Source organism: Haemaphysalis longicornis, unplaced genomic scaffold (genome assembly GCF_048455015.1).
Source record: "Haemaphysalis longicornis isolate Haplotype H1 unplaced genomic scaffold, Haemaphysalis longicornis Haplotype H1 scaffold_10, whole genome shotgun sequence".
In the NCBI taxonomy this organism is placed as follows: domain Eukaryota; kingdom Metazoa; phylum Arthropoda; class Arachnida; order Ixodida; family Ixodidae; genus Haemaphysalis; species Haemaphysalis longicornis.
The window spans coordinates 127,702,735-127,730,500 of NW_027526204.1; the positions used below are offsets into that span (position 1 = coordinate 127,702,735).

Sequence of the window (27,766 nt, forward strand, 5' to 3'; positions counted from 1 at the left end):
TGAAAATTTCTTGCTACTATAGGAGTATATGAGGGGGATGTCTTCTTCTTTACAGTGCTATTATGCATCCAAGAATGGCCATATTCAATGAGCAGCTGAACACCTTTTTCACACCCTTTCAACACCCTAAGAAAAACCAAGGGTGTTGAAGTTGATCAACACCCTTTTTTCACACAAAAAAGGTGTAGAGCTAGGAAAAGGGTGTTGAGATTCAAGAAAAAGGGTGTAAAGGCCTCCCAACACCCTTTTTCCACTTATGCTATACCCTTTCTGGCTAAAAAGGTGTAGAAAAGTTTAGTGTGTTCCCTTTCCAAGGGGAAGTGCCTGTTCCCGGGCTCTTTGAGGAACCCCTTGCGGGATAGCACTATAGAAAGTTCCTCAGCGACCGTCCACGGATAATTTTTGCGGCAGCTCTGATGTGAGATGCATTCTTGGCTCCAAGCGAACTTCCCTTTATACGGCATGGAGGAACGTCTTAGCAGTGTTCGTGAAGGTTATCACGGCAGTGGTCTTCTTTATGCGTTATTTCTTTTAGAGTCGAATACCCTTAAGGGCTGGGGCTGTTGGCGTTTCCTGTCGTCGTCGTCGTAATCGTCGTCTCATATAGTCACGGCACTAGAACACAGGGACACTCGTTTACGCATCGCGCTGGAGCGCTTCGTAACGCGTACTAAAAAAAAAAACACCGGGACACTCGATCGTTTACGACTCGCGCTAGAGAGCTTCGTGCTTCAAAGACAAGCTACTTTTACAGCAATGATGTATACCTCTACACCCCAACTGCTTCATCTCCGTTGGAAAAAACGCCAAGGTGCCAAGAATACCATTATACACTGCATGCTTCGCCCCTTCCCAGGTTTCACGTTAGTGGAGATGGCCCTGGATTTTTTAATGTTTCGAGATGTGCGGAGTTGTGACCAAAAACGAATTTCACTCTGAATATGATCCTGAGAATATGATATGAACCTGAGACATAGCAACAAAATTAAAGAAATGAGCCAAGTTATGATAAAAGCATTTTTTAAACTCAGGCTACGTTAACATTAACGCACCTTCGGAAGAATCTAAGGATACCATTTTTTTTTCTCTTTCATAACAGTCAGTCGGCCTCCTTTAAGACACCCGAATTCAGTTGTCACCGCTGTTACCGAACGTCCCCCGCAACAGTTTCCATACAGAGACGGAGGACCGAGTTAATCAATTATTTCAGAAAAAAAAAGGCTACATAATCACGCGACGACGAGGTGGAGGGTTCGGAAATGGAGCGCTAGTACAGTTATTTATTCAAGTGGACAAATAAATCCTCTTCACGATGCGTATTCGTCCGCTCCGTACCCGCACCACGAACATGTGCACTACTATCGCTGTGAACGGATGCCATTTGTTGAGCTGCCAGCAAACGCGAAATGGATGCGTGCCATACCTGTCATAGACGGGACCGCCTGCTCGAGTCATGCTCCACGAATGCCGGAACGCCCATTGCGTAGAAGAATCCACGAAGGCCGCGAAAGTGATAGGGATGGTGCCGAACGAGAGAGCACAGCCGACGGGCGGAGCGGCAGAAACGCAGTGCCCACAGAATTAGTACGAGTTCCTTCGAATGAAGAAAAATGTAGTGGGCTTGTTAATGTCGGGTGCACGCATTAATGAAGCCATGTTCCGGGTAGCTTGTGTGCATGCAACACTTGGAAGGAGCCAATGAAATCGAAAGTCGTCCCTTCTTGTTGCACTGGCCGCAGAAGAGACGACGCACTGCGCTTGAGCCCGTCGCCCGCACTGACACGCTGCACCCGCATCAAACCTGGACGGCAGCGAACAAACGACAGCGTCAATCATCGCCGCCGCGCAGTCGGAGGATGTGCACAGTAGGGCAGACGAAGCGTGACCCGTAGACAAAGCTGACAAGAGCCGGGTCTGAGTTTTTCGCTGCCCTCATGCAAGCGCGTGACGTGGCGGTACACCACCGGTAATCGGTTACGTTTCCGGTGTATGAATCCTTCTTATGGCCCGGGGCGACGAATTTCGAAGTTTCGCACACTGCCGCTTGTATGAACAGTGGCTGAGGCTTGCCTTCTGTTCGCACTTAAGGGCCATGTATACGTACCTTGCCTTAGGGCTTTTTGTGTCTGTTTGACTTGCGTTATTTCAATACCCATGTTTTCATATGTAAAGTGGCCGTCATCATTGCGATCGCCATTATCGTCGTGATTTGTCCGTCTGTCTCTGTCTCTGTCTGTCTGTCTGTCTGTCTGTCTCTCTCTCTCTCTCTCTCTCTCTCTCTCTCTCTCTCTCTCTCTCTCTCTCTCTCTCTCTCTCTCTCTCTCTCTCTCTCTCTCTCTCTCTCTCTCTCTCTCTCTCTCTCTCTCTCTCTCTCTCGCTCTCGCTCTCTCTCTCTAAAAGTATGTGTTCTCGTTGCCGATACGAAGGAATAATCACGTCACCTCCTATTTATGCGTGGAAAATAATGTGAACATTTTCTGCTGACACGTTTAGCACCGTCTTTACTGCGAAAGCACAGAAAAACTCAGAAAAGTCTAAAATACGGCGTCATTGTTCTAATCAAGACGTTGCATACGAAATAGCCGAAGGCGCTCAAAACATGAAAAAAAAAGCAGGCTAAAAAATTGGCTCAAATGCACGCTGTGAAGGCGTTTGGAAAGCAAAGCTTTAAACGACACCCACAACAATCGCCCATGCGACGTCACTTGAATTCACACGCGTGGCTTTACAAAGAGTGAAACCAGAGATTCTGCCAGCCGTTCCCTGGAATTCGCGGGGGCGGCGTCGCGAACGCAGCGGCAGCGTCGGCCACGGCCGGGCTACAGCGGCGGACGACGCCGCCGCTGTAGGTCGGCCGTGAGTCGAAAGTGAGAGAATACGGAGAGGAGCGTCTTTCGAAGGGTGAGACAGCGGAACCTATAGCCATCCTGATGTTCTGGCTTGGGGCTACACCACCGCGTGACACAAGCGCAGACACTGAAACCGTTCGGCATGTGAGCTTAGTGATTCCCATTTACAGTCGGACACGGATATATCGAACACGGATATATCGAATTATTGTCTATATCGAACTGTCTGAACATCCCCTTGAAAATCCCTTGCAAAACTATAGCGCTGTTATACGCGTGTATCGAACTCTCGGTGACGGGCACATTTGGCATATCGAACGCTGCGCCCTAAGTGCCCCTGCAAGTGCGCTTCTCCTTACTGGATGGATGTGATGATGGTGGCAACTTCTCCTGCCGCGCTCGGTTTCTGGCATTTTTTCTGCACGCTTGAGCGTTTTTCAGTGGTTGATCGCGCAGGGGGACCCATGTACTGGGTTACGTATTTTTGTCCACGGCCCACGTTTCGGAGCCATGGTCACGGAAAAACGGGAGACTTTGGATTTAGAACATCCTTGTGAACTTATGATGTACAAGAAGCAAGCGAATCTTACAGATTATTTTTATGTTGAAGTGTCGTTATCGTAACGGTGTGGCTTTGAATTTACCGTGCTGTGAGGAACAAATCAGTGAGGTACCACTTGTAGCGACTTTCAAAAGCTCTCAGTCATTTGCGGAGTTTTCAGATACGCTTCAGATAGGCATACTTCATATTTAGAATTATCGATATATCGAACTATTTCGTGATCCCCTTGGAGTTCGATATATCCGTGTTCGACTGTATACCGATTTAAACTATAGTTAGTTTAGTAAGCTTGAGAATTGCGGGAAAGCTGAGGTAACTTTTATAATCGCTGTTTACGAGGATCGGTTGCTACTTTCGCCTTTCGTAATACCTCTTAAAACACAACTGAATTGGTAATCACCAATTTAGGAAACGGATCCCCCATTCGTGGAAAGCAGTGCGCAAAAGGTGGCGTTTCTCTAGCGGCCAGATGTCCGTATGTGGTTTGTACATTTTGTTTTCCCGCCCTGCAAACCAATTCTTAATTTATCAGAGCTTGGGTTTGGGCTAGTTTAAAGTGATAGTCCCTGACTTCGTGTAGCGCAAAAAAAAGAAAAAACGACAGAGGACACAGGGAGGCGACGGGCACAAGAGCTAACTTCCACCAGAGTTTATTGAAAAAGTGCGTGAATTTAAACACTGGGGCCGCACATTATCATAAAGAAAGAAAGATAGAAAATAACAGAACAAAAAGCAAGGCATGATAAAATTTGCGCACATTATTATTCGCACAACGCTGTGACGTCGACAAAAGGCAGCTCGAGGCATTGACTAAGGTGACACCCGCCCCCCTCTCAGATAGCCTATCTCCTTATCGGGCAAGGCCACGGACGGTGCGGACACGCAACGATCCCCCAGGCGTGATATTTAGGACACCTCGATTATTTCCCTTGTCTTCTGGTTGCCGTGACGACCGATGACGGCACAAACCTCAAAGAGGGGCGTACAACCGCAATCGCGGAAATAAATGCCGAGTGGCCCTTGACAACCTTATGAACATTGTAGTAATTCTCACGCAGCCGGTCGTTCAGGCACCGACCCGTTTGGCCGAAATACACAATACGGCACTTCGGGGGAATGGCGTGCACAACGTTTCCTATGCATGGAACGAACGGCTTTTTGTGATTCTTGTGACACATTGGCTGCCGAGGAGCTGCGCGGTCATTTATGCAGCAAAGGCTTGGGGCGGAGAACACAACACTCACCTCTGGCCTTACTCAGGAGCATCAAAAAACGGCTCGCTGTGATTTCGTACTGACCTATCCCAGAGGCTGAAAAAGATTGGGGCGAAGTCTGAGGTGAATGTTGTGTTCTCCGCCCCAAGCCTTTGCTGCATAAATGACCGCGCAGCTCCTCGGCAGCCAATGTGTCACAAGAATCACAAAAAGCCGTTCGTTCCATGCATAGGAAACGTTGTGCACGCCATTCCCCCGAAGTGCCGTATTGTGTATTTCGGCCAAACGGGTCGGTGCCTGAACGACCGGCTGCGTGAGAATTACTACAATGTTCATACCCGCCGCGGTGGCTCAGTGGCTAAGGCGTTGCGCTGCTGAGCACGAGGTCGCGGGTTCGATTCCCGGCCGCGGCGGCCGCTTTTCTGATGGAGGCGAAAAGCAAAAACGCCCGTGTGTACGAGATTTCGGCGCGCGTTAAAGATCCCCAGGTGGTCGAAATTAACCCGGAGCCCTCCACTACGGCGCGCCTCATCGCCTGCGTTGCGTCGGCGCGTTAAACCCTACAATCAATCAAATCAACTACAATGTTCATAAGGTTGTCAAGGGCCACTCGGCATTCATTTCCGCGATTGCGGTTGTACGCCCCTCTTTGAGGTTTTTGCCGTCATCGGTCGTCACGGCAACCAGAAGACAAGGGAAATAATCGAGGTGTCCTAAATATCACGCCTGGGGGATCGTTGCGTGTCCGCACCGTCCGTGGCCTTGTCCGATAAGGAGATAGGCTATCTGAGAGGGGGGTGCGTGCCACCTTAGTCAATGCCTCGTGCTGCCTTTTGTCGACGTCACAGCGTTGTGCGATTAATTTTGTGTGCAAATGTTATCATGCCTTGCTTTTGTTCTTTTATTTTCTATCTTACTTTTTTTATGATAATGTCCCGCCCCAGCGTTTAAATTCACGCATTTTTTCAATAAACTCAGTTGGAAGTTAGCGCTTGTGCCCGTCGCCTCCCTGTGTCCTCTGTCGTTTTCTTTTTTTTTTTGCGCCACACGAAGTCATGCAATCCTTAACGTATGTTTGCCGTACGACCACTTAGTTCCGTCGAATGCGGGCTACCATGGAGGGTGCTGTCGAACAAGTTAATCAAGCCGTGCGAAGGCACCGTGAAATGGACGCGAAGCTGCACCAAAACAGGCCCAAAACAACCGTCGCTAAAGCAGACGTCAAACCCCCACCGCCCACGCTGTAGCGGGCGAGCAGGCACTTCGGCGTGAGGAACGCTGGGTAATCCGCCGCACCATCTCTAGTTTACTCCGTGAGTGAAACCTTCTGCCCCACTACCTCCCCCCGCCGCCGCCTCCGACGTGTTGGGAGTTTGTTGCCCCGTACTCCACAAAAGAACCGTTGGCTGGTACAGCTAGAAAGCTTTGCTTTAAAAATGTTCGGGTTTACACGAAATTTATAAAGGAAGCTTCTGCAAACAAAGTAAAATAAAGTTGAGACTGAAATGGGTTAAATTTTGTTCTGCAGGATTCAGCCAAAATGGAGTAGGCCCGGAAAGCCGGTTTCAATTCATCAGGACGTTAAAAGGAGCCATGAAGAGAAAATACAACTTCGTGTAATTTGAAAGAACTAGGATTCAGTATCTCACTCAGCTCCATTACAGCCCCAAAAGATGTTTTTAACGAAAAAAAGCAAGAAGTATTTAAAAACTTTCAAATTTTGCGCCACGGTGACGTTTTATGAGCAAGAATGACGTCAGACGGGCCAACAATAAAACATAATTTTCAGTGCGTTAACTGCACGTTAGCATTTAAGTGATGCGGGCAAATTGAACTAGAGGCCCCGTTACAGACGTCCAGTCATGTGTCGTTGCGACAGGTGAGTTAGGCGGCCGCCAATCGCACAAACAAGGTTCTGTAACGTCATAGGAAAGTTGCGGAAAATTGGCTAGGGGGTTGCGACTGCTTCATACGTTTTCTTTAACATATCCGTTATTTGTTCGAAGATTGCGATGATATTGGTATCATTGTTATCGGGACTAAGCAGTCTTTCTAATAAACCATACTTGTATTTTGTCTTCATGGCTCCTTTAAAAAGCGAAGTAAGGCTTTCTTGGTGTTTTGGGGGTGCGCTGGGCAACGCCTCTGATATAAAATAGTCTGCGCAGTAAACGGCTGTTTGACGAGCTTCCCGACTTGGATGATGACTCTATGGTGCATATTCTGTGCTATATTAACACACATTGGAAATCCGATCACTCCAAGCCACCTCAATTAAAAACCAGACAGGTATATTTTATTTCTTAAGACTAACAGGTCTCATCTCGATAATCCTTGTTCCATTTCTGTAACTTCTGGTGTGGGTAAATTGGTGGAGCGATGTGGGGCTGCAGAGAGCCTCTGCACACGCATGAAACTCTCCTTCGCATAAAGAAATAAATCATAGTTTCAGCCTCCCCGAATTTCCTTCCTGCCGGTCTTGAAATGAACCCCAAGGAATCATTCGACGCTGTCTCTCAAACAGCCATCCCCTGTCGTCTCAACCAAACAGGGTGTGGCATCCTTACGCCTACATTGCTGATTTTCCCGCTTATCGACAGGCAATGCTAAAGGCAAGCGGTCTCAAACCTGACTCCATCACTTCAGGGGATCGCGGAACCCCTCCAGGCTCCGTTCTCTCTTTTTTACTTTTTGACATCGCCCTTCTCGACCTCCATCCACAGCTTCAAACCATCCACCATGTTAATCACGCTGTGTGGGTGTGTGGATAACATTTACCTCAGTAGCGACCTATTAAATTCCAGACACCATTAAAAGAGCCAGCAACAATGCGCTCCTTCAATTGATCTTCGCTACTCCCCTCCGGAAACCTGACCTCATGCTAGAGCGGAAAATCCCTCCAAAACAATAAGCTTCGTTAGCTGGCCTTCGCTTTACAACTTGGAAATCTGGCCCCATAATAGTCAAAAGTCCCCCCAAATAATACGCTTCGTTAAGAGGAGGATAAATAAACGTCTTCGTAGAGCAGTCAGCCCTGGAGAAGAGTCCTCATTCTAGGACCCCTTGAAACCGTCCGGGGTCTTCGGCTCTCTTCACCAGCCAAAGCTGGTCCTGAGGGTCCGAGATGGACAGTGCCCTCTCCCAGTGCGCAGATGAGTGGAAGGGCGGGGGCCGTAGGTGGGGGCTCTGATCACAGCACCACATGACATGGTAGAGTGTGCCCGGAGTCTTGCAGAAGCGGCAGTTCTGCTTCTGCAAGACTCCATGAAGAATCTATTCTAATTACCGTATTTACTCGCATAATGATCGCACTCCTGTAATGATCGAATCCCTGAAGTTCGTCGTCGAAATATGACTTTTTTTATTTCCCGCGCAATGATCTCACCCTGAACTTGCTGCAGCCATATGTCTAAAAATGTAAGAAACAGCGCTAAAGGACAGGACGTAGATTAGACGACCAACACGCGGCGCTGACTAACAACCTGGTTTTATTGCTTGCAGGCGGCTTTTATACACATCTACACAGCAATGGAAAGGGAAAAAGGAAAATACAGATAGCAAGGGAGGAGGAAAATACACTAGTTATTGTCACATGGTCATCGATAAGTAAGGCCCAGTTATACATTTGAAAGATACGCGATTTCATTTTCATACAGAAGCACGGAAGGTTTGCTTACACATTTATCTCACCTCTGACTAATGCAAAAGGCTTCAAAAATTTCGCGTGTACGTTTGTTTGCATATCTTCGAATAATACGACACTCATCAAACATTGGTTGGCACTTACACTGGCGACAGTGCGCAGCTAGGTGATCGCCGACATTCGATTTTAGTGAATTTGCATGCTCCTGGAGCCGTAGATTGATACATCTTCCCGTCTGACCCACATAGCTTCGTTTGCAATCCAGGGGGATTTCGTAAACGACATTCTGACGGCAGCCTACGTACTTCGTTTTGTGGTTAATCATGTAAGATTAACCACAAAACGAAGTACGTAGGCTGCCGTCAGAATGTCGTTTACGAAATCCCCCTGGATTGCAAACGAAGCTATGTGGGTCAGACGGGAAGATGTATCAATCTACGGCTCCAGGAGCATGCAAATTCACTAAAATCGAATGTCGGCGATCACCTAGCTGCGCACTGTCGCCAGTGTAAGTGCCAACCAATGTTTGATGAGTGTCGTATTATTCGAAGATATGCAAACAAACGTACACGCGAAATTTTTGAAGCCTTTTGCATTAGTCAGAGGTGAGATAAATGTGTAAGCAAACCTTCCGTGCTTCTGTATGAAAATGAAATCGCGTATCTTTCAATGTATAACTGGGCCTTACTTATCGATGACCATGTGACAATAACTAGTGTATTTTCCTCCTCCCTTGCTATCTGTATTTTCCTTTTTCCCTTTCCATTGCTGTGTAGATATGTATAAAAGCCGCCTGCAAGCAATAAAACCAAGTTGTTAGTCAGCGCCGCGTGTTTGTCGTCTAATCTACGTCCTGTCCTTTAGCGCTGTTTCTTACATTTTTAAACATGCACCAACCAGCCCACTTGCTCCCCGTTCTAAGAGCCATATGTCGTTGTGTGCCAAGTCCAGACGACGATGGTCCTGCTTACGTTAGTTTCCTCCTCTTTCAAAGCGGACATGGCTACGTTATTGCCGAGGACTTGATGATATTAGCGATATCGGCAAGCGTGCATGAGTTCATTATTGGTGCGGAAGAAACTGTCACTAAGTGCACTTAATGTACTCACAAAACAAAACAAAACAAAAAAACGTGCTCGGCTTGCTGCGTCGGCAGCCGTGTCTTGATGTCCCACACTGTGACAGCAGCAGCACTTATTGGTCTATCTGTTCTCACCTCACAGCAAACTCGTTCCGACGCGTTCCGTAATGAAAACACTGCATTTTGCATCACTCGGTGGTCATTCGGTGGTCAGTGGAGTTTTTATTATGTTTTTATTTCTTATGTTTATTATGTTCATGAGAGTTATCGTAAACATTCTGACCTGCAACTTGAATTTTCAGCGCTGAAACTTTTTCCCGAAAAATTTACCTCGCGTGATGATCGCACCCCTAACTTTGCGTCATATTTTTGGAAAAAAAAGTGCGGTCATTACGCAAGTAAATACGGTATCTCCGATGGTCAACTCGTATGTCCCAGCAAGATATTTCGTGCCACTGCACGCCTCAGTCGAACTAAACGGATCCGTCCAGAAATTCTCGATTCGACCTCGAATCTGCAATATTCGCGCACCCCAATCGACTTAAAACGCATCATAAGAAAATGCGTGCCACCTATTTCAGCGACTTTACCTCACGACAAAAGTGACCATGAGCTTGTTTGTAATGATTACATTACCCGTATTTACTCGCGTAATGATCGCACTTTTTTTTCCAAAAATATGATGCAAATTTAGGGGTGCGATCATTACGCGAGGTAAAATTTTCGCGAAAACGTTTGAGTGCAGAAAACGAAAGTTGCAGGTCAGAATGTTAACGATAAGACTCATGAACATAATAAACATAACAAATAAAAGCGTAATAGAAACTCCACCGACCACCGAATGACCACCGAGTAACGTAAAATGCAGTGTTTTCATTACGCAATGCGCCGGAATTACGGAATTGCGGAACGCGCCGGAACGAGTTTGCTGCGGGGTGAGAACAGGTCGACCAATAAGTGGCTGCTGCTGTCACAGTGGGGGACATCACGACACGGCGGCCGACGCCGCAAGCCGAGCGCGTTTTTTTATGTCTCGTGAGTACATTATGTGCATTTAGTGAGAGTTCCTTCCGCACCAATAGTGAACTCATGCTTGCCGATATCGCTAATATCATCAAGTCCGCGGAAATAACGTAGCCATGTCCGCTTCGAAAGAGGAGGAAACTAAGGTAAGCACAACCATCGTCATCAAACTTGGCACACATATGACATATGGCTGCGGCAAGTTCAGGGTGCGATCATTGCGCGGGAAATAAAAAAAGTCGTATTTTGACGACGAACTTCAGGGGTGCGATCATTACGCGAGTAAATACGGTATATGTACCGTTGGCGTTGCCCAGGCGGCTTGAAGCAGCCGCTTTTCAACTTTCGCTTTCAATACCACCTGATTCAGCAGTCTGCATTATTACACGGCCCCCGACTCGTATTACCTCTTCTCATGACTGGCAGAGATTCGCTTCGGAAAGGCTGGAACGACAGCTCCGGAAGGCAGTAAATATATCAACCGTATCCTGTTTTCCCTCCCTCGTCCGTTTTGTTTGATCTCCGCGCGGCAAGCGAAGATAAAAAAGCAAGAAAGGGTAGGAGTAAGAGGGAAGCGTTGCGGCACCCGCACAAAAGGCGTTCGACGGCCAAGGCCGTATCCGCACCGGTTTCACGTGGCTGGGACGGGCGGCACCGACTTTGCACGGCTGAAAACGCGCTCTTGTGTTTTTTTTTTGTTTTTTTTTTTATCGAGCACAGCCACCCTAAACCGACAGGGAACAAGTGATAAGCCGTTCGCTCGCTTAGGAGTCCACTTCGCTCGTACTTTGGCCCTGCCCGGGTGCATTTAAGGCCGCACGAGTCGGCGGTAGGAGCAGAAGCGGACGTTGACTGTGGGAGCGCAGCGCAGACGTTGTAGAACAACCATGGCTCGTCGGTGGCACGTCGGCACGTTGTGCATCTTCGCGATCCTGGCGGGCATCGCGCTGGTTGCCAACGCTGTCAATTATGACGATTACAGCCAACGGGACGTGCTGTTTCCCCGGGGATTACCGGTGAGTTTCTCTTTACTCGCCATGGCAGAACTGTTGAGCTGTTATGGGTGCTGTTGACTGTTTTGTCACGATAATTTCACATTTTGACGCGGAATTTTATTATACTGAGAATGTAACCTGTCACCTCACGGTCAGTACATCGACGCCCTAACCACTGAGCTGGCGTGGCAGGGGATTGAATGGTAGGCACATCGCATTTTTGTGCTACTCAACTTCACGGTGAGACAACCGTCACTGCGACTTAAGTTTACGTGAACTTTAGTCGCCGTTCGTTTTTAATACGTGACAAAAAAGGATAAGTTTATAATTATTTACGTTTAAACTTACGTCCCTTTATTTATTTAACGTCCAGTCGGGGCATTAAATCAGGTATGGGAGTGACACGACACTTGCAAGTAGGACTACAAGAATAATGGCAGCAGAAATAGGTGAGATTACAATAAATTTGGTGGCGCCTAATTCTTCAATGACCTGCTTGAAGCGGGATTCGTTGGAGAAAGTGGCAACTGCAGCAGAGTGGCCATTTCAGTCTCGGGCTGGGCGAAGGAAAAAAATACTGTTGGGACTTTTAATATGGGCACTATAATAGAATTAGAGCGCAAAGAACACAACGACCGTTGAAGACGGGTGACAGGACAAACGGCTTTACAGTATGCACCAACTTGTCCAGCAATATGCTTTCGTATGGGCACGTTCCGGATCAACTGCGTTAGGGTGGCTATACTGCTGGAAAGGCAGTACGCTTTTTGATGTACTGACTTCCGGGTGACTGTAAGTGATTGATTGGTTGATTGTAGGGTTTAACGCGCCGACGCAACGCAGGCGATGAGGCGCGCCGAAGTGGAGGGCTCCGGATTAATTTTGACCACCTGGGGATCTTTAACGTGCGCCGAAATCTCGAACACACGGGCGTTTTTGCTTTTCGCCTCCATCAGAAAGACTGTAAGTGACAAATTTTGTGGATAAGACAGAGTCGGGATTCTTTGCGGCGAGAATGGTGAACAGGAAGATGAAGTTTTCTTCTAAAGGCCGAAACGAAGTTGAAACACAAGTGCACACATTAATATCTTGAGCGTTCTTTGAGCGTATAACATTCAGCTTTGGGTCAGGCTTCTTGAGCGCGTTGCAGATATAGCAAATCTATGCAGCCTGCCGGCATCGGTGGTGCCTGCCGGAACAGCGGCCACTGCAAGCCCGGGCTGTGTTGTCAGCAGGGCAGGAACGGGGGCACCTCGTGCCAACCCATGGCGCGGCTCCACCAGCCATGCACCGAGGGCCAGGTCAAGGGAGGAGCGTACCCCTTCTACTGCCCGTGCCTCCAGGGTGAGCCCAATACGGTCGCATACAGTTCGACTGTCAACTGGATTGGTACTCGTATTCGGGGAGGGGGGGCGTATTCGTATCCAGTCGAAAATGACAAGAAAAATCTCTGTAGTTTGTCGTATTTTTGCGTGTCGTACTGTCGTCTTGTCGTGTTCTTGTGTCGTGATTCTGGCAGCTAGCTATGTCACGACAGCATCATGGCTGTCGTAGCGACAGGCAGTTCTCTTATGACTACAGGAATGCTTGTCGTTGAGAAAATTGACTTTGTCGCTGCGACACAAATTTGTGTTGTAACAACTGATGGTTTTGTTGTAACAACAAAGTTTTTTATCGTACTACAGGAATTCTTGTTAGGTTCCTGCGGTATTGCTGTTGTCATTTTAGACTGGGTATGCGCTAAATATGCCCTTGTTACTATAAATACAGCTGTACAACGAATGTGTTCTTCCAGTGGCGGCATATGGGGCAGAACCTTTTGTTCTCAATAAGTGTCTTAAAAAAACTGAAATCGACCTGACAATCTATGGGGAACTTGGGGAAGGGGGAACTTCGGTGCCTTCTATTTTTTGGTACCGTATCTTAGTTACGCCACTGATGCATTTTGGCATAGTGCACCATATAAGGGCTTTTAAACTACTTAATATTGTTCACCTTTGTTGATAGTTCAGTGATGATCATTAATACTATCAGTTTCCCTGTCCTCTGCCTTACAGTAATTGCGTTATAATTCTCATTGTTTTCATTTAGCCGTGCCCGCTGACGTTTTCACGGCGGGCTCACTTCTGACACAAGACGGTAGCACAGGCCTGCGAAGGGCCCTGCGTGAGAGGAGGCCAATTCTGATCAGGGCGCCCCCCCCCCCCCCCCCCCCAATTCCCATTTTCCCAATTCCACCCTTCTCCGAAAAGTACCCTTGCCTTGCACAAAAACATGCAGTGCTAATGATGATGGCCCTGCAAGGCCACCATCATTAGCACTGCGTGTCTATAGGAATAATTAAATGTAAAAATTCATTTCTGCAGCTCTGAGATTGCGTTTTCTATTATTATTTTTAGGGGCTCATTCACTGTTGCTAAACCCTCAAATACTAAGCACCGAAGCAGTTTTTCAGAAAGTGAATATTTGTGCACTTTGGTATCCAACAATGGATCGTAGATAGTCCCGTAGCAGTCTTGCCAGCAGGAAATTCAAAGCCAGTGGCTGTAGCTGACACTTCTCAAAGTATTGTTCTATTTGTTTTAACTCTTTCGTTAAGGTCATCACAAATTTTGCGCCCTTCCTTAGTAGTCAGAAGGGGAAGAAGGGGGAGGTGGGGCTCCGTGTTCACGCCTACGATATGGTATTTCAAAGTTGGGCACTTACCGCCGTCATCATTTCGCGCATTTATCACAGCAGATGCAACCGGGGGAAGCGTCGAGTCCACGCGGACGGGCCTCCACCTCACGGTCACATGACGAACTTCGCGGTCGCCGCAACTCTCACACACGACCCACTTTTGAGAGCGTTGGCGGGACTTCCGCTTTTTCGTACTCCGTTCGGCCCTTCCGTGTATAAAAGGCCGGGTGGCGTCGTCCTGCGCTCGCTCGCACCGACAAAACCGGATCAGACACGGGCCGCCTGGGTGGAGGCTGCAGAAGGCTTCAACAGTGCGACTCCGCCGCTTTCAAGTTTCTCTCGCTGTGAACTTTGCCGACGTAACCGCGAGACACAAACGCTTTACTCGCATCAACATCAGCCTCACCGCTCCATTTCGATTATTGCGTCGGCAGGATGATGGATGAGCCCCGACCACCGCTGGTGACATTTGCCGGGACGTTCATTGCCCTATCAACGTCGGGAAGAACTCGTGGGCACGCTTTGAAGGGAATCCCAGCTTCGCTTAGTCCACATGAGATTTGAACTTGCTTCTCGAACGACTTTCGACGCCGCGACAAGCTTTACTTCTTCAAGAAACGCTGCAACCGACTGTCGACGCTGTAGCACATTGTCGTCGATGCTCAAGTGCACTAATTTGCGTGGGTTTTTCAAAATATGTCGAAGACGGCACAGCGGTGGGACTTTGACGACTCGTTTCTAGTAGAAGCCACGCAGCAGCTGCCGTCGCGTAATCCATCACAGTGATAGCACCTTTGTGTCGCATAAATACTGTTTCGCTGTCGGTGTTCTTCGAGAAGGAGAGAGCAACGAAAGGTCTGCACTGCACCAGGAGAGATACCAGTTGAGCAGGTTGATTAGACGAGTCCACGTCTCCTAAGGGCCAGCACGTGACGAGCGCCCCAATGAGAAGATCCGTGGCTCACACGGCTGTAGAAACTGTTGCTCCGCTACGTACGCCGACAACGCGCCAGGTAGGAAAGAGAAGGGGGTGGAGAGAAGGCGCCGTAGAGTGAGGGCACGCCGCTCAGGTGGAGTGAAGCGTGGTGTCGTTACGCGTCTCTCTCTCGGTCTGTGTGGCTCATGCCGTGCATAATTCTGCCTTTGTTTTTATTCGCTTTTTTTTTTTCTTGAGAGGCGTTGAGTTTTTGTTCCGCTGAGCGTGTCGTGGTGGGGTCTGTCAGGGTCACTGATCCTGTCCAGAGGAGGGATGTGAGGCGTAGTCTGACTGAACGCTGTAATGGTCAGCTACTGACGATCCGGGTGAAGTCCGTTCCGCTTGCTGATAAGCGGGTCCGAATTACATCAGCGTTTCCTTGTTTAACCTGCTACGGTACCGCAAGTGTCTCGTACATTCCAACGCCACAACCCACAGCCACTTAGTATTCGTTCACGATAAGGTTTAGATGCTTCGCGCTAGTTAGCAGCTGTTCGAGTTCTGCGTTTTTGTCAGCGTCCAGCTCGGCAATCTTTTTCTTCGCGCTTTTATTAACAGCGGAGCTATCAAAGCTTTCTTCTGTCCGCGCGGGTCGTTAACAGAAAACTCCGCTCGGTGAAGTGGAGATGGGGAAAATGGTAGGCCAAGAATTGGGAGGGAAAGTGGCCAGGAGGCAAGGAGCACACGAGCTGGGAGTGCGCTCCTGAAGAAATAAAAAATGCTTCCCGTGGTAGGAATCGAAATTGTGTCCCTCGCGTTATTAAAACTGCGTGTATCCGATCATCTACCATCACACTGGGCGGGCTCAGCATTTCCTCTGGGTTCGTAGCGAAGGCGCTAGCTTCGGACTTTCGTTGAGTTGAAGCGGACTTTGGCTTCGGACTTCGACAGTTTGGATTTTGGACTTCAGGATGGTGGATTGTGGACCTCGATTTACTTCATCTTGCATGACGAAATCTTAGCTTTTTACCAGCTTTCTCTTCAGGAAGGGCCAGACCTAAGAAAAGCCAAGTTATAGCTAGTGAAGACCACCAGCTGCACTGTTTCCTCAGTCTTCGCTTCTCAATTGCCAAGGTGGCCGAATATCTTGTTGGGCATGTTCGCGATCATACGCTTCCTTGAAACCAGAAGCATTACATAATTTCAAGATCACTGAGTTTACCAGAAAAAACCATACTTCCCGGGAAGGACGATCGGGAACGTCATAAGCTCGTGAGCGTTCAGCTCAACCTCAGGTTTCCCATGCTTTCGGCATTGGGGTCAGCGTTTTGGGTGGTTGAATTACACGTTTATAATTTCGCCGAATATTTGTTTACGTCGATCTCTCCCTGTATTCACGCCAAAAAGTCGACAACCATCCGGGCGGTCTTTAAGATGACTTAAGCATCGTTAAAAGTGGCAGCTTTCTAAGGCCAGCTACTAAGATTTCCGCTCACCTGTCTGTCGGTAAGATAATGAGGATACTCCTTAGTGCCATTTTTATTCTTCGGCCAAATAAAGTTAGAAAACGGGGCGTGGGGGGCTCAAGATCAAGATAACGACGATGAGCAGCGATAAGACAGCGAAAGAGACGCCATTACCACCGTGGTCTAGTTCTATAGTGTCTCTCTTTGGCGGGCTGCGTTTTCTGTATAATTAACTCTTCACCGACACGCCCGAGAATCTATACTCTACAATCTGCTGGAACTCTGTTACACCCTACTCCCACGAGTACGCAGTAGGTTAGAAATACTTTGTTATTGAAGGAAGAGTGCGGACAGTTATCTCCGTGAGTGCTCGTTTGTCGCCCTGCTCAGTTCTCTTTGTCAAAATTATTCAGTTCCTTATTTAGATTATGTTAAAACTTTACCACCCCTTCCTAAAGCAAGCTGAGAGAAGCGCGAAACGTTTCTGACATCGAAACTGCGTCAAAAGTGCGTCAAAACATTCGCCGAAAGTGCGTTCAATCCAGCGTCAAACCTTCAAGGACACAAATTTCAAACGAACAACGAACCCATGCGGCGATTTTTCGCGCCGTAAGTAAACGCATCGACGAACGATCTAAATGTAACACCGATACGCGGTTTATGAGATACGGGTATACTATCGTACTCCTTCTTCGTGATTCATGCGTGTATTGTCTTATTTAGAACCGTTATTCCTTGATCGCGAATTTTCTAGTCACCATTTTGACACAGTGGAATCCCCGTTTCACGCACGCGCCGTGTGTCCGGAGATTTTATCAGATCTTTTCGGTCGACCAACCGGTCTATGGGGAAATGCACTAGTTTTCTGACAGGACGCCATCCGTCCCGCCAAAAAAGCTTTCGCTTTAAAAACGCGGACCAGCATAACGAGAAGCACTGTGGGTTTACTCTCGAAACGGGCAGCCTTTAGGTGCTGAGAAAGTATGGGCGGTTACTTTTTGCTGAGAATCACGCGAGGCAGTACTGCCGGCATTGCGAAAGCAATTTGATTACATTGACGGTGAATACATACACCGGTCCCCATTTTTTAAAAGGAAATCTCCGCACGGTAGTATAACCCGGGATTTTGCTTCGCACTTGGTGACAACTCCCGACTTTGACTGTCCGTTGCAACCATCTCCGTTGAAACGGCGACAGAGGTGGTTCGGCTCGTGTGTCGGCAATTAAGATCCCCCGGTTGTCAAAATTAATCCGGAGCCCTCCACTACGGCACACCGCATGGCCGAATAGAGGTGGTTTGCATTTTCTGCGCAGTGAACATAACGCTGAAATGAAGGCGCTGTCACCATGATTTCACGACGCGCGCCACGACGCACGGCAGATGGCGTGCAGCAGTGTTGCTTGGCGATGAGAGGAGCGCGAAATTTGAAAACAAAACAGCGCTTTTTAAAGCCGTGTGCAGCAGAAACAGGAACTTCCTTCGAATATACGATACATTTTTGATAGTATTGTGAGCCCTTTTGAGCGCGCTGTCAGTATTCTGGACCTCACGTCATAACTTCCTCATCATCTGTGCATTATCATCAGTTCTAGTTCTGATGACCGCAGTCATCATCGCCTGTACATAATCATTATCACCAAGAGGTTTTTTCTGCAGCCCGAACGTTTCGATAAACGGTCGTTTCAACCGTTCCCTCTCAGTCTTAACTAGCGTCACTAGATAAGCTACGCTTAAGAGTACCGCCACTTCGTGCACACGGAAGTGTTTGTGGGCCATTTTGTTTCTGGCTTGCAGTGTTGCCATCTCTCCCAACGAAACCGCCGCCGGTTGTGACGGGCAGAGTGCGACCGGCCGCTCTAGCGTCCGCGCAGCAGAGAGAGAGAGCAGAGGCGCCCAGAAACAAAAGGGCTGCGGCCATATGTAACAAATATCACGTGGTGCCGACCGACCAATGAAAATCCTGGCGGCACATAACAATGAGAGAAAAGAGTGCCGGCACTCTAAAAGCCTTTATATAGTGACACTAGTATTAACCACTCGACTGACATAAGCGGAGCACTTGGAGGCCCTCCTCCAACATATTAGGGCAGTGCTAGGCGATTGGTAACAGGAGTCCCACCTCAGAGATGCAGACGCCTTTATAGAAGGGAAAATAAAGATATTCTCTCTCTCTCTCTCTCTCTCTCTCTCTCTCTCTCTCTCTCTCTCTCTCTCTCTCTCTCTCTCTCTCTCTCTCTCTCTCTTTCCGCATGTCTTTTGCTGGTCGTCACGCCGAAGCTTCCAATTTCTCTGCCCAGGCACCTGTTCGTTGAGGCAAGGTGACAACGGAGTCTGCGTGGCCGGCCAGGGCCTCCCTGGATAACAGCAACAGCAGCTACGTGGCTAAGGGACGACCTCCCAGCCGCCTGAGCCTCGTGGGCTGTTCTTCCCTGCAGGCACGTGGTCACGTTAGTGTGAATCACGGAGGCCCATTCTTTGTGTAAACGATACAGCTATTTTATCGGGTGCCTTGTTTTTGTAAACAATAAAGCATCAACAGCCGATATGAACAATTAAAAAATTAGTGCCCTATCACTCTGTGAAGGAGGATGGCCTGCAAAGCTGGGCGCAGTCCACGGAGTGCACGAAACAAAACACGCTTATCGTAATTTGCGATGGAGCATACTTCCTAGCCAATTAGCTGAATGAACCTGTGACGGATCCAAGCTTTGTTCTCGCAGATAAACATGGAACTGCCTGCGTCCCTCCCGCGTCGTAAGCATCTTACTGTTTGTGTAAGGCCTGGTTCAGACTGTTGCCGCAACTGTCGTAATAACTTTAAAGAATGACGTCATTTCACGTCTCAGCCAAGCGAACTGCGTGACATAGCATTTTTTTACGTGCCTAGATCACGATACGAGTTTTGCGTCGGTAATCTGAACATAGCCATACACACAAACCCCATCCGCTCGACCACTAAGAACTCCGGAAAGGTCCCATTAGGCCGTTTAAAGTCTGCGTTCAAATCTCGCACCAGCCCAACCGACATGCCATCCATCAGTACGGGCATGAAACCTATAGCTGCGCGTGCACGCCTCTCCCCTTCCCTCCCAATATTCTCCACTACAAACTTGAGCACACATAAACTGGCAACTGGTCATGTGCGCGTGCTTAGAAGTTATAGACGCCGTCGAAAATATCCCCTGAAAGCCCTCTGAAGAAGTGATATTGGCTCACGCCGGCGTTCCAAGCGGGTAATTTGCTGCTCTTCCGGGAGGGATTCGCCGCTACTCCACGAACTGAACTTGAGGCGGTAACGGCGGTGCTAGCATCTTTCCGTTGTTTTTGCACCAATTCGCGCTTGTGTTCAGGCCAATAAGCACTTCGATGCTTGCCCTTCTTCCTCCAAACGAATGGCATGCATCCGTCCCATAAGGATTTAAAACCTGGAAGCCCTTGAGCTCTATTCTCACGTACAAACATGTGGCTGTCCGTTTTCCTTCCCCCTCCTATTCATCTTACTGTGCGTGTAAGGTATACACCCGAACCACTCGATTGAGGAGGACAGCCGACTAACCGCATTAAGCCATGCAATTTCGACATCTAAATACCAGCACAACCGACATTTCATCGGTAGTGGCGTGGCGTGCACGGCCCTTTTTTTCTACCCGCAAACCTTGCACGCATAAACCGGCAACCGGTGATGGCGCATACTTAGACGCGGAAAACCCCGGCGAAAATGTCGCTCGGAAGGCCTTCCAAGCTGAAAAAGAAATATGAGCTCAAGCCGGCGTTCCAACTGGGGAAGTTTCTCTTCTACCGGGAGGGATTAGCAGCTACTTGGCGAAATGAATTTGAATGGAAACGGCGACGGCGGGTTTCGGTCGTTTTAAAGGGCAGCTACCTGGGCTTCGCGGGAGCGGCGTGTGTTTATGTCCGTGTAACCGAGTGAGCGAACGCAGCAGGGTCGAAAGAAAGAAAACGGAGAGGAGCGTCTAGCGAAAGGTCAAGTGGAGTACCGGACACGTGCGGCTACGGCGTCATCTCTCTCACTGCCTTTCCCTCACACATGTTTCATGTGTAGCCATCAAGGATACCCCTGACACTTTTCCCAGACGCTGTTCCATTCTCCGCTAATCCAAATTACGTGACGTTTGCGCGGGAGGTTCAAGCACGATATGCAACAACATTCTCGCTGCTCCCTTGTGCGAGGCTAATCCGAACCACGTTACATTTGCGCGGGAGGTTGAAACACGATTTGCAACGCGATTTGGCCGGCGGCGGTGACCGCGCACTGCGAGGTAGCAGCAGAGTAGCGCATGCCGCCGTAGTTTCGGTGATCACGCGAACACTTCCTGAGACGCAGCAGAAATGCGCCGTGACCGAGAAGACTGCAGCTCGCGCTGCGGACACATTTGATATTAGGGAGGGTAGTAATCGTGAGTGCATTTTTTACGCCCATCCGTGCTTCTGTTTATTTTTCGCGATCGTGTGATAACCGCATACCGCCGTTAGCTGCCCACTGCGCAACTTGCCAAAGGGGCATCGGTGGAGGCGAGGGGGAAAATAGTTGTGCGAGAGGTCAACGGTGGTAAGGAGGAGCCGGGGAGCGGCGCCGAGTAAATCGATGACACCGGAATTACAACTGGGGCAAGGTGAACTGCTTTGCAGTAATATCAAAAGCCAAGCGGCCTCGACTGACGAACAGGTTCTTTACTGCACTGCTGACCGGGTGCGCAGCCAAGCCCACGGAGATGGGCTGCGATATGGTGCATGGTTTCCATTCGTATTTCGACGCTGACACAAAGTGCTTATTCACCTGTTGTTTTGGACGTTCGAAGAACGACTTAGAGGATAATCTTGAGCGGACACGTACCCCGTCGCTCTCTTATTGAATCGCGTTCGATCCGTCTACCCACGTGTTAAGCCAGCACCGTTGCCTGTGTCGTCAGCCGCTTTCCATCGGGAGCAGCAGGTATGCCTAAGGTGAGTCCGCCAGCGCGTGCCACAGCACGGATCAGCGGAGATGGCTTTCGGAGATGGCTGTTGGAAATGGCTGTTCCAAGAGCAGACAACCACACCCGATTTTTTTATTCACTTATCACACTGCCTGCCATACTCGAAATTTTTTTCAAGACCAGGCACGTGGCGCCAACTAAAAACAGTAGTCAGCGTTGCCGAACGCAAGGTTCATTTGGCAACGCTGATTATGGCAGGCAGTGTGATAAGCGAATAAAAAAAAATCGGGGGGCAGCTGTCTGCTCTTGGAACAGCCTAGCAGACGACGGCAGCAGCAGCCTTTGCTTAGTGCGCATGCGTCTACTCTCGCCGAGTTTGCCGTATCACTCCATCACGCGACGCTGATCGACCGAACGGTCGGCGCTCCAAGGTAAATACAAATGGTAGCGAAGCTTCGGGCGAAAAGCGGTTCAGAACCTATTGCCAGCGACATCAGCATGGGGGCTTATGGGAGTGGCGAATGAAGCGCGACTAGGTGAGGAGGGAACAAACACTAGTGACAAAAAATTAAGTTTTGCTCAACAATAAAACAACATTTATATTTTACGAACCATATTTATTTCTGAATCACGCTTATTTAGGCACAGTGTGGAAATAGTTTACGAAAATGCTGTTAATGGCGTTGTTTGCAATGACCAGTTTATTCAATATTAAAGGCTTTGGCATTTCACAAACAAACGAGACATGGTACGGTTGTAAAACAAACAAACAGAAACATAAAAAAGCATGGGATAAGAAAAATTAGAACAGGGCGCTAAGCAGACGAAGTGAAATTAATAGTAGGATTGCAGACATAACCGTCTCACAGATAGTACAGTTGATAACAGTAATAGTAAGACACAGAATAAAAGGTACAGCCAGAAATTTGCGCATTGCTTTGTGGCAAAACTTTTGTGATATTTGTTTGCCCTGGAGAGACAGTTATGATACTGCCAGTCACTGACGTCTTTAACAAGAGCACGCGCTTTTGGGCATCTGCGCCCTTTCCTCCCAGCGGGCCCACACGCAGTCGTTGACGTGAGGCATCCCGTTCGGGTCCACCTCGTGCTTTTTCGGGGGCATCGCAGCGGCCTCGTATGCCCTGAGCTTCTCCGAAAGCCTTGCCACCACCTGCAACAGAAATTCGCCTGATACTCAAGCTCGAATTGACAAATTTCTCGGACGATCGCGTACCAATTCCTGTGGAATATCAGGCCAGTGTATCTGTTTAGAGGTACACTAGAAACTTAATAACATTCTCTACAATTGAATCGAAATGCCATACTTTTAAAATTTTTCTGAGATTTTTTTCGTCTACGGATGATGTCTTGCTTTGATAATAGTAGATGATGAAATCAGTCACTACGCCTGGCTCATGTTTGAAGGCTCAAATATGATGTCTACTCTTCAAGTAGCTGCACCTTGTAAGCGAGGGTGTCGTGTTCATCGGCAGCCATATGGAGAGAGGCGGATGCCTTCTAAAGTATCAATGATAACCACACCGTGTAATCACTTTCCTTCTGTGTAGCCATGCCCTGTGGTATAGGCCAGGGGTAGCCATGCTTTGGAGGGGTGAGGAGGAGGCATGACTATGCCCGGTAACCGTGCTCTTATTCTATGATAAGGTGTAAGGTGCAAAATGAGGAAGTCGTTATTCTCCTTCCCCCCTTCAGCTTCCTCCTCTCCCACATAAGCGTCAGTCTGGATTAACCACTACTCACATGCTTTTCATTAATTGCTCATCGGGTACACCTTCGCTTGCGACGTCCTGGTGTAGAAGACCAACCTGGTCAGTGCAGTGATCAGCTCACCAGCTTGCACTTAAATGTCATTTGGTGGGAGCCAACTTATACCCCAGTTCTTATTGTTTATCGTAATAGAACTGGCTCATTGACATGTTTTAAACTGCGCGCACTACCACAACCTTTTTGGAGAAACATGGAGTCATTCTGTAGCAGAATGTTTGTTAAGTGATCAAGCTACTTATTGCTTTTAAGGTGAATGTTAACTAAGGAAGTATTGGAGCCAAGTTATTGGGAGAAAGTTATCTGTGGCGCCCGATTGACCGAAAAACAACTCGGGAGGCAAGCGGTTGGTATGAACTCCCCTCGGAGATGAAGCAAAATACCGCTAAACTCTCGCAATACCCTGGTAGTTTATCTCCGTTGCAGCTTTTGTAAGCAAAAATTATGTCAAATATGACGAAAAACTTATAGTTTGTGGCCCCTGTTTTGAATTGAAACACGAATTTTCAGAATCTACGTACTGCCAATGGATGTTAAGGAAGCCCTAGTTCCGAGTGGTTGCTCTTAAAGGGACCATGCAGACAAAGTACTAGTTTGTTTTAACGAAAAGATTTCATGTTTTGTGGTGCCCCCAGCCCTTGTCCGGCAGCAAACGATGCTTCATTCAGTGACTAATTGATCAACTTACATTACAATTTTGATTCTCCCGCCAAATCGTGTGTTTTCGTGGCGTCTGTAATGATAACATATGTGCTAGGGAGCCTTGTTTACCGTTAGTAGCCTTGTTTACCGTTAGTCAACTTAGATGGCGCCACCATCCCAGGGTGGGCTATTTTCAGCCCTTGTTTTTGACCGCATTTGCAGCTGGCTTGTTTTTGTTAAGATAGAAAGTAGTCGTTTCACGTAACACAGTGTTCGCTCGACAAATACGGTCGAGTAAAACATCGTCGTTTACGCCAGTCGGCCAGTGTCGTTTGAGACAACTCCAAAGCGCCGCCGTGCTGTGCAGCTAAAACCGCATAGTGCGCGCAGTACCAACAGCTCTACGCATCGGTACGTCTATGTTTACGTGTACTTTCATAGCTTCCAGTGTTCACCCCACCATTCTTACTGCTATAAAAAGAATGTGCCCTAAATTTAAGCTCAAATAGCACGTTCGGCAAGCTTATAGCCATCCTAATTTGCGTTTGCTTTTGCCGGCCTCAGCCAATCGGAGAGCTGTACATAGGGCATCATAGGTTCTGTTGCGGGAAATGAGCTAGTGGGTTGCATGGTCAGTCCCTTATTTCCTAATTGTATAGTTTATTTGAGTTAAGTTTACGTTAAAAGTGGTGTCAGTATGATTCAACGAGACAATTTTTCGAACGAACCTAACTTGTGTTTTGTCTGCATGGCCCTTTTAAGTCCCATCCAGCTCCGACTTGTTGGCCCTCGAGTTGCGATGGCCATTCCCGCATTCAAACGACTGGTTCTCCCCTTATACTTACCAATGGTTCCTCTGAAGCCAAGTTGTTAAGCTCACAGGGGTCTCGGGCCACGTCGAACAGGTAGTTACCCTTGCGCAGATCCTCGATGCCAGGTACAGACGACGAGGAGTTGTTAGGACTGCACCTCACCGCATTGGCCTGCCGGCGCCATCCCAAGGGCACGGCGTTCTCCCGTCCGTAAAACTTTTCCAGGATCTTCCACGCCAAGGATGACGTCATCAGGGAGTCGAGGTACTTCGCTGCGTCCTCTTTACCTTCGGGATGCAGCTTCCCACCTGGAGTGGGGACGTGCCGCTGCAGACCGGGCTCTCGGAAAGGATCGAGGATCGAGCCTTCGGCTGGCATGGTGACGGAGACGAGCTTGTAGTCACCGTCTCGGTAGGCCGAAAGTCCCGATTCGGGGTCGGCATTGACTAGGAATTCGTGGCGGGGCCAGGAGGACTCCAAGCTGGCGTCTTTCGTTCCAGATAGCTCCGGCCACAGGTTGAAGCCGTCGATGACTCCCAAGTCGGACACAAGGCCCCCTTTGAAACAAAAAAAAAAAAAAAAAGAGCAGGTAATAAGGTTAGCAGCTGCTTTGGCCCACGCAATTAAACTAAACGCTGGACTTTGCTACTGTGCGCAAAAGTTTGTGTTGTCATCTGCCAAGCCATTCTAAAAAAACCGGTTTGTTCTGTGTGCCTGGTTTGAAGAAGACAAGCTAGTAGTCGGTAGTATATCTCAGATAAAGTGCAATAATATCCGAGTTATTTTTGTAGCGAAACTTGCCTCTGCGCCTTGTCTTTCTCCCAACTGCTTTGTTACAGATGATGTCACATTTGTTGACTTCATGACGAGCGAGATATCGAAAACTTCTCTTCCGACAGGAAACAACGCTTCCCTTCACTTCTGCAATCAACCTCGCCATTTGGCTTCTTCAGGATGCTATTTTAGACGAGTGTATCAAGCATCTAATGGCCTGAGTATAATTTTAATGGCATTCTTAGGCTATTCTGCAATCATTCCTTTCTGAATGCGAAGAATATCACTCCAGGGTGTCAGTGGTTATTCGCTATTGTGCTGTTGCCTCTACGTTGCTCCGCCTTACCTGATGGACGAAGAATTTAAAGCTTCCCCTGGTAGCTAACCCTAATTTATACCCCTGCTACACTGGGGTCTAAATGCCATTTGAACCAAATGTCATTTGACTCAAATGCCAAGTTGTGATGCTACACTAGGTTTTCAAATGCCATTTGGCTCAAATGACATTTGAGCCAAATGAGCACCGAGAGAGACATTTAAGATTTCAAATGCCATTTCCAGCACTCTCGGACGCAGCGTCTTCGATCGGCAATCAAAAATATAATACTTCCGTACGTAAAACAAACAAAATATTGTTTTTTGTGGAACTTTGTTTACTGTTTATTTACTTAAAATACGAAATCAACGTATTTAATTTTCATACTCTCAAAACCAGTGGGTCAGTTGCAAAAAAAAAAAAAAAAAAAACGCAAACAGCCACCGCGTTAGAGTCAAAACTGCTGTCTCTTCTTATTTGATATCATTTAACTGCCTCAGACTGCTCCTAAGTTTGATTGTTGTATTAGTGTACGAAAACGGAACGGAGCAACAACACCGCCACTACAGCACAGCGAACATTTGTGAAAGCTTTTAAATGCCATCGAAATTGTAGTGTAGCACGGCGGGTTCTGAATGGCATTCGAAGCAACCCATTTGAGTCAAATGACATTTGGTTCAAATGACATTTGGACCCTAGTGTAGCAGGGGTATTAAACTGTGCAAATACTTCCCATAAACGCTTTCACTCTTTCCTGCGTACCTGACAGCATTGTGGGGGCTCTAGTTATCGCCTGCATGGAGCGGTACGTCGTAATTTGCTCGTCGCAGCTGACCTGCCTTCTGTTTCTGCGTTGCATATGTGACTTTCTCTTTAAAGTGGCTACCGAATGCGTTTATTGCTGCTACAGAAACAAAGCCGACCAATAGCCGCTGCACCTCTGTAATCACGTTATTCTAGCGGCTGAAGAACTCCAAGATTGGAAAGACCGAAACATCTTCTAAGTCAGTCTCTAAGTTATCTGATGGGCTTAGGGCAGTAATTTTTGGCTGAGGTACTTTGTGACCCGTCTTTTATAGTACTTGATGTGTTTGTTGACTACAATCTGGAGGCATTTAGGATTTATAAAAAAAGCTAAGGTGTTGCAGGGTCCTTTTAAAGTCCACGGGAAACCTTCGCCTCAAGCTCCTCACCGGCAGCCGAATAGAGGGTGGGCAGCCAGTCGACCACGTGCACCAAGTTCGAAACGACGGTCCGCTGCACGTGAGGGCTCCACACGAGCGCGGGTACCCGGATGCCCCCTTCCCAGAGGGTTCCCTTGACGCCTCGCAGTGGCCAGTTGGATCCGGTGTTCGAGAACACGCCCCAGGGGATGCCACCATTGTCGCTCGCGAGCACCACCACGCTGTTGGACAGCATGTCGCGCTCGTGCAGGGCCTCCACGATGCGTCCAACCGACTCGTCCAGTGCATCCATGGTGCCTGAAAAGACACGGGGAAATGAACGAATGGATGAAACTTAATCTGTCACAGGTTAGCGGTAAGAATTAGTACGAAACCACAGGCTACAGAAAAAAAAACTTTCGCCTCCTAACAAGAAAAAAATCTTTAACATCTTTTTTCAACTAAAGTTGAGAGAAGCGCGAGAGCTTTTTCACATTAAAACTGCGTCATAAGTGCGTCAAAACCTTCGCTAAAAGCGCGTGCAACCTCCACTGTAAGCGCGTGTAATCGATCGTCAAACCTTCAAAGGCCCGAATCGCAAACGAAGAAGGAACCCAAGCGACGATTTTTCGTGCACAGTGTAAACGCATCTACGAACGACCTAAATGCATACCGATACGTGGTTTATGAGAGAAAGGTATACTATTGTACTCCTTCTTCATGATGGATGCGTGTATTGTCTGATCTAGAACTGTTACTTTTTCGAGATTTTCAAGGAACCGTTCTGACGCAATGGAGGCCCGGTTTCATGCACACCCCGTGTGTCCAGATATCTTATCAGAGCTTTTAGGTCGACCAACGGGCCTATGGGGAAATGCATTAGTCCTTTGATAAGACGCCATCCGTCC

The 27,766-nt window shown here is 48.1% G+C and overlaps 3 protein-coding genes across 5 annotated transcripts in view; 1 reads left to right on the forward strand and 2 right to left on the reverse strand.

Moving 5' to 3' along the window:
• The window catches only part of LOC144159287 (CMP-sialic acid transporter-like), a 33,780-nt gene extending 18,598 nt beyond the window's left edge, over nt 1-15,182 (reverse strand). The window contains exon 1 of the mRNA XM_077690680.1: nt 14,074-15,182. Within this exon, the coding sequence (XP_077546806.1) occupies nt 14,074-14,094 (21 nt within the window). The 5' untranslated portion in view covers nt 14,095-15,182. The remainder of the gene's footprint in view (nt 1-14,073) is intronic.
• Nucleotides 11,076-19,284, forward strand: LOC144159286 (uncharacterized). The gene is made up of 3 exons (XM_077690679.1): nt 11,076-11,388; nt 12,537-12,711; nt 18,727-19,284. The coding sequence occupies exons 1-3, from the start codon at nt 11,260-11,262 to the stop codon at nt 18,789-18,791; spliced, it is 369 nt and encodes a 122-aa protein (XP_077546805.1). The 5' UTR covers nt 11,076-11,259; the 3' UTR covers nt 18,792-19,284.
• A 2,727-nt stretch (nt 19,285-22,011) lies between these two features.
• The window catches only part of LOC144159288 (arylsulfatase B-like), a 44,822-nt gene continuing 39,067 nt past the window's right edge, over nt 22,012-27,766 (reverse strand). For all 3 annotated transcript variants that reach the window (XM_077690683.1, XM_077690681.1, XM_077690682.1), the window contains exons 8-10: nt 26,889-27,176; nt 24,639-25,162; nt 22,012-22,537 (exon numbers count right to left, since the gene is read on the reverse strand). In XM_077690683.1, coding sequence (XP_077546809.1) covers nt 22,376-22,537; nt 24,639-25,162; nt 26,889-27,176 — 974 coding nt within the window. In that variant the 3' untranslated portion in view covers nt 22,012-22,375. The remainder of the gene's footprint in view (nt 22,538-24,638; nt 25,163-26,888; nt 27,177-27,766) is intronic.

Excerpts from the sequence above, each read along its gene's own strand:
- LOC144159286 (XM_077690679.1), top strand. The coding sequence starts at position 11,260 with ATGGCTCGTCGGTGGCACGTCGGCACGTTGTGCATCTTCGCGATCCTG. Across the intron at positions 11,389-12,536 it reads TGTTTCCCCGGGGATTACCG|CCTGCCGGCATCGGTGGTGC; the intron begins GTGAGTTTCTCT and ends AAATCTATGCAG. Across the intron at positions 12,712-18,726 it reads CTACTGCCCGTGCCTCCAGG|GCACCTGTTCGTTGAGGCAA; the intron begins GTGAGCCCAATA and ends TTCTCTGCCCAG.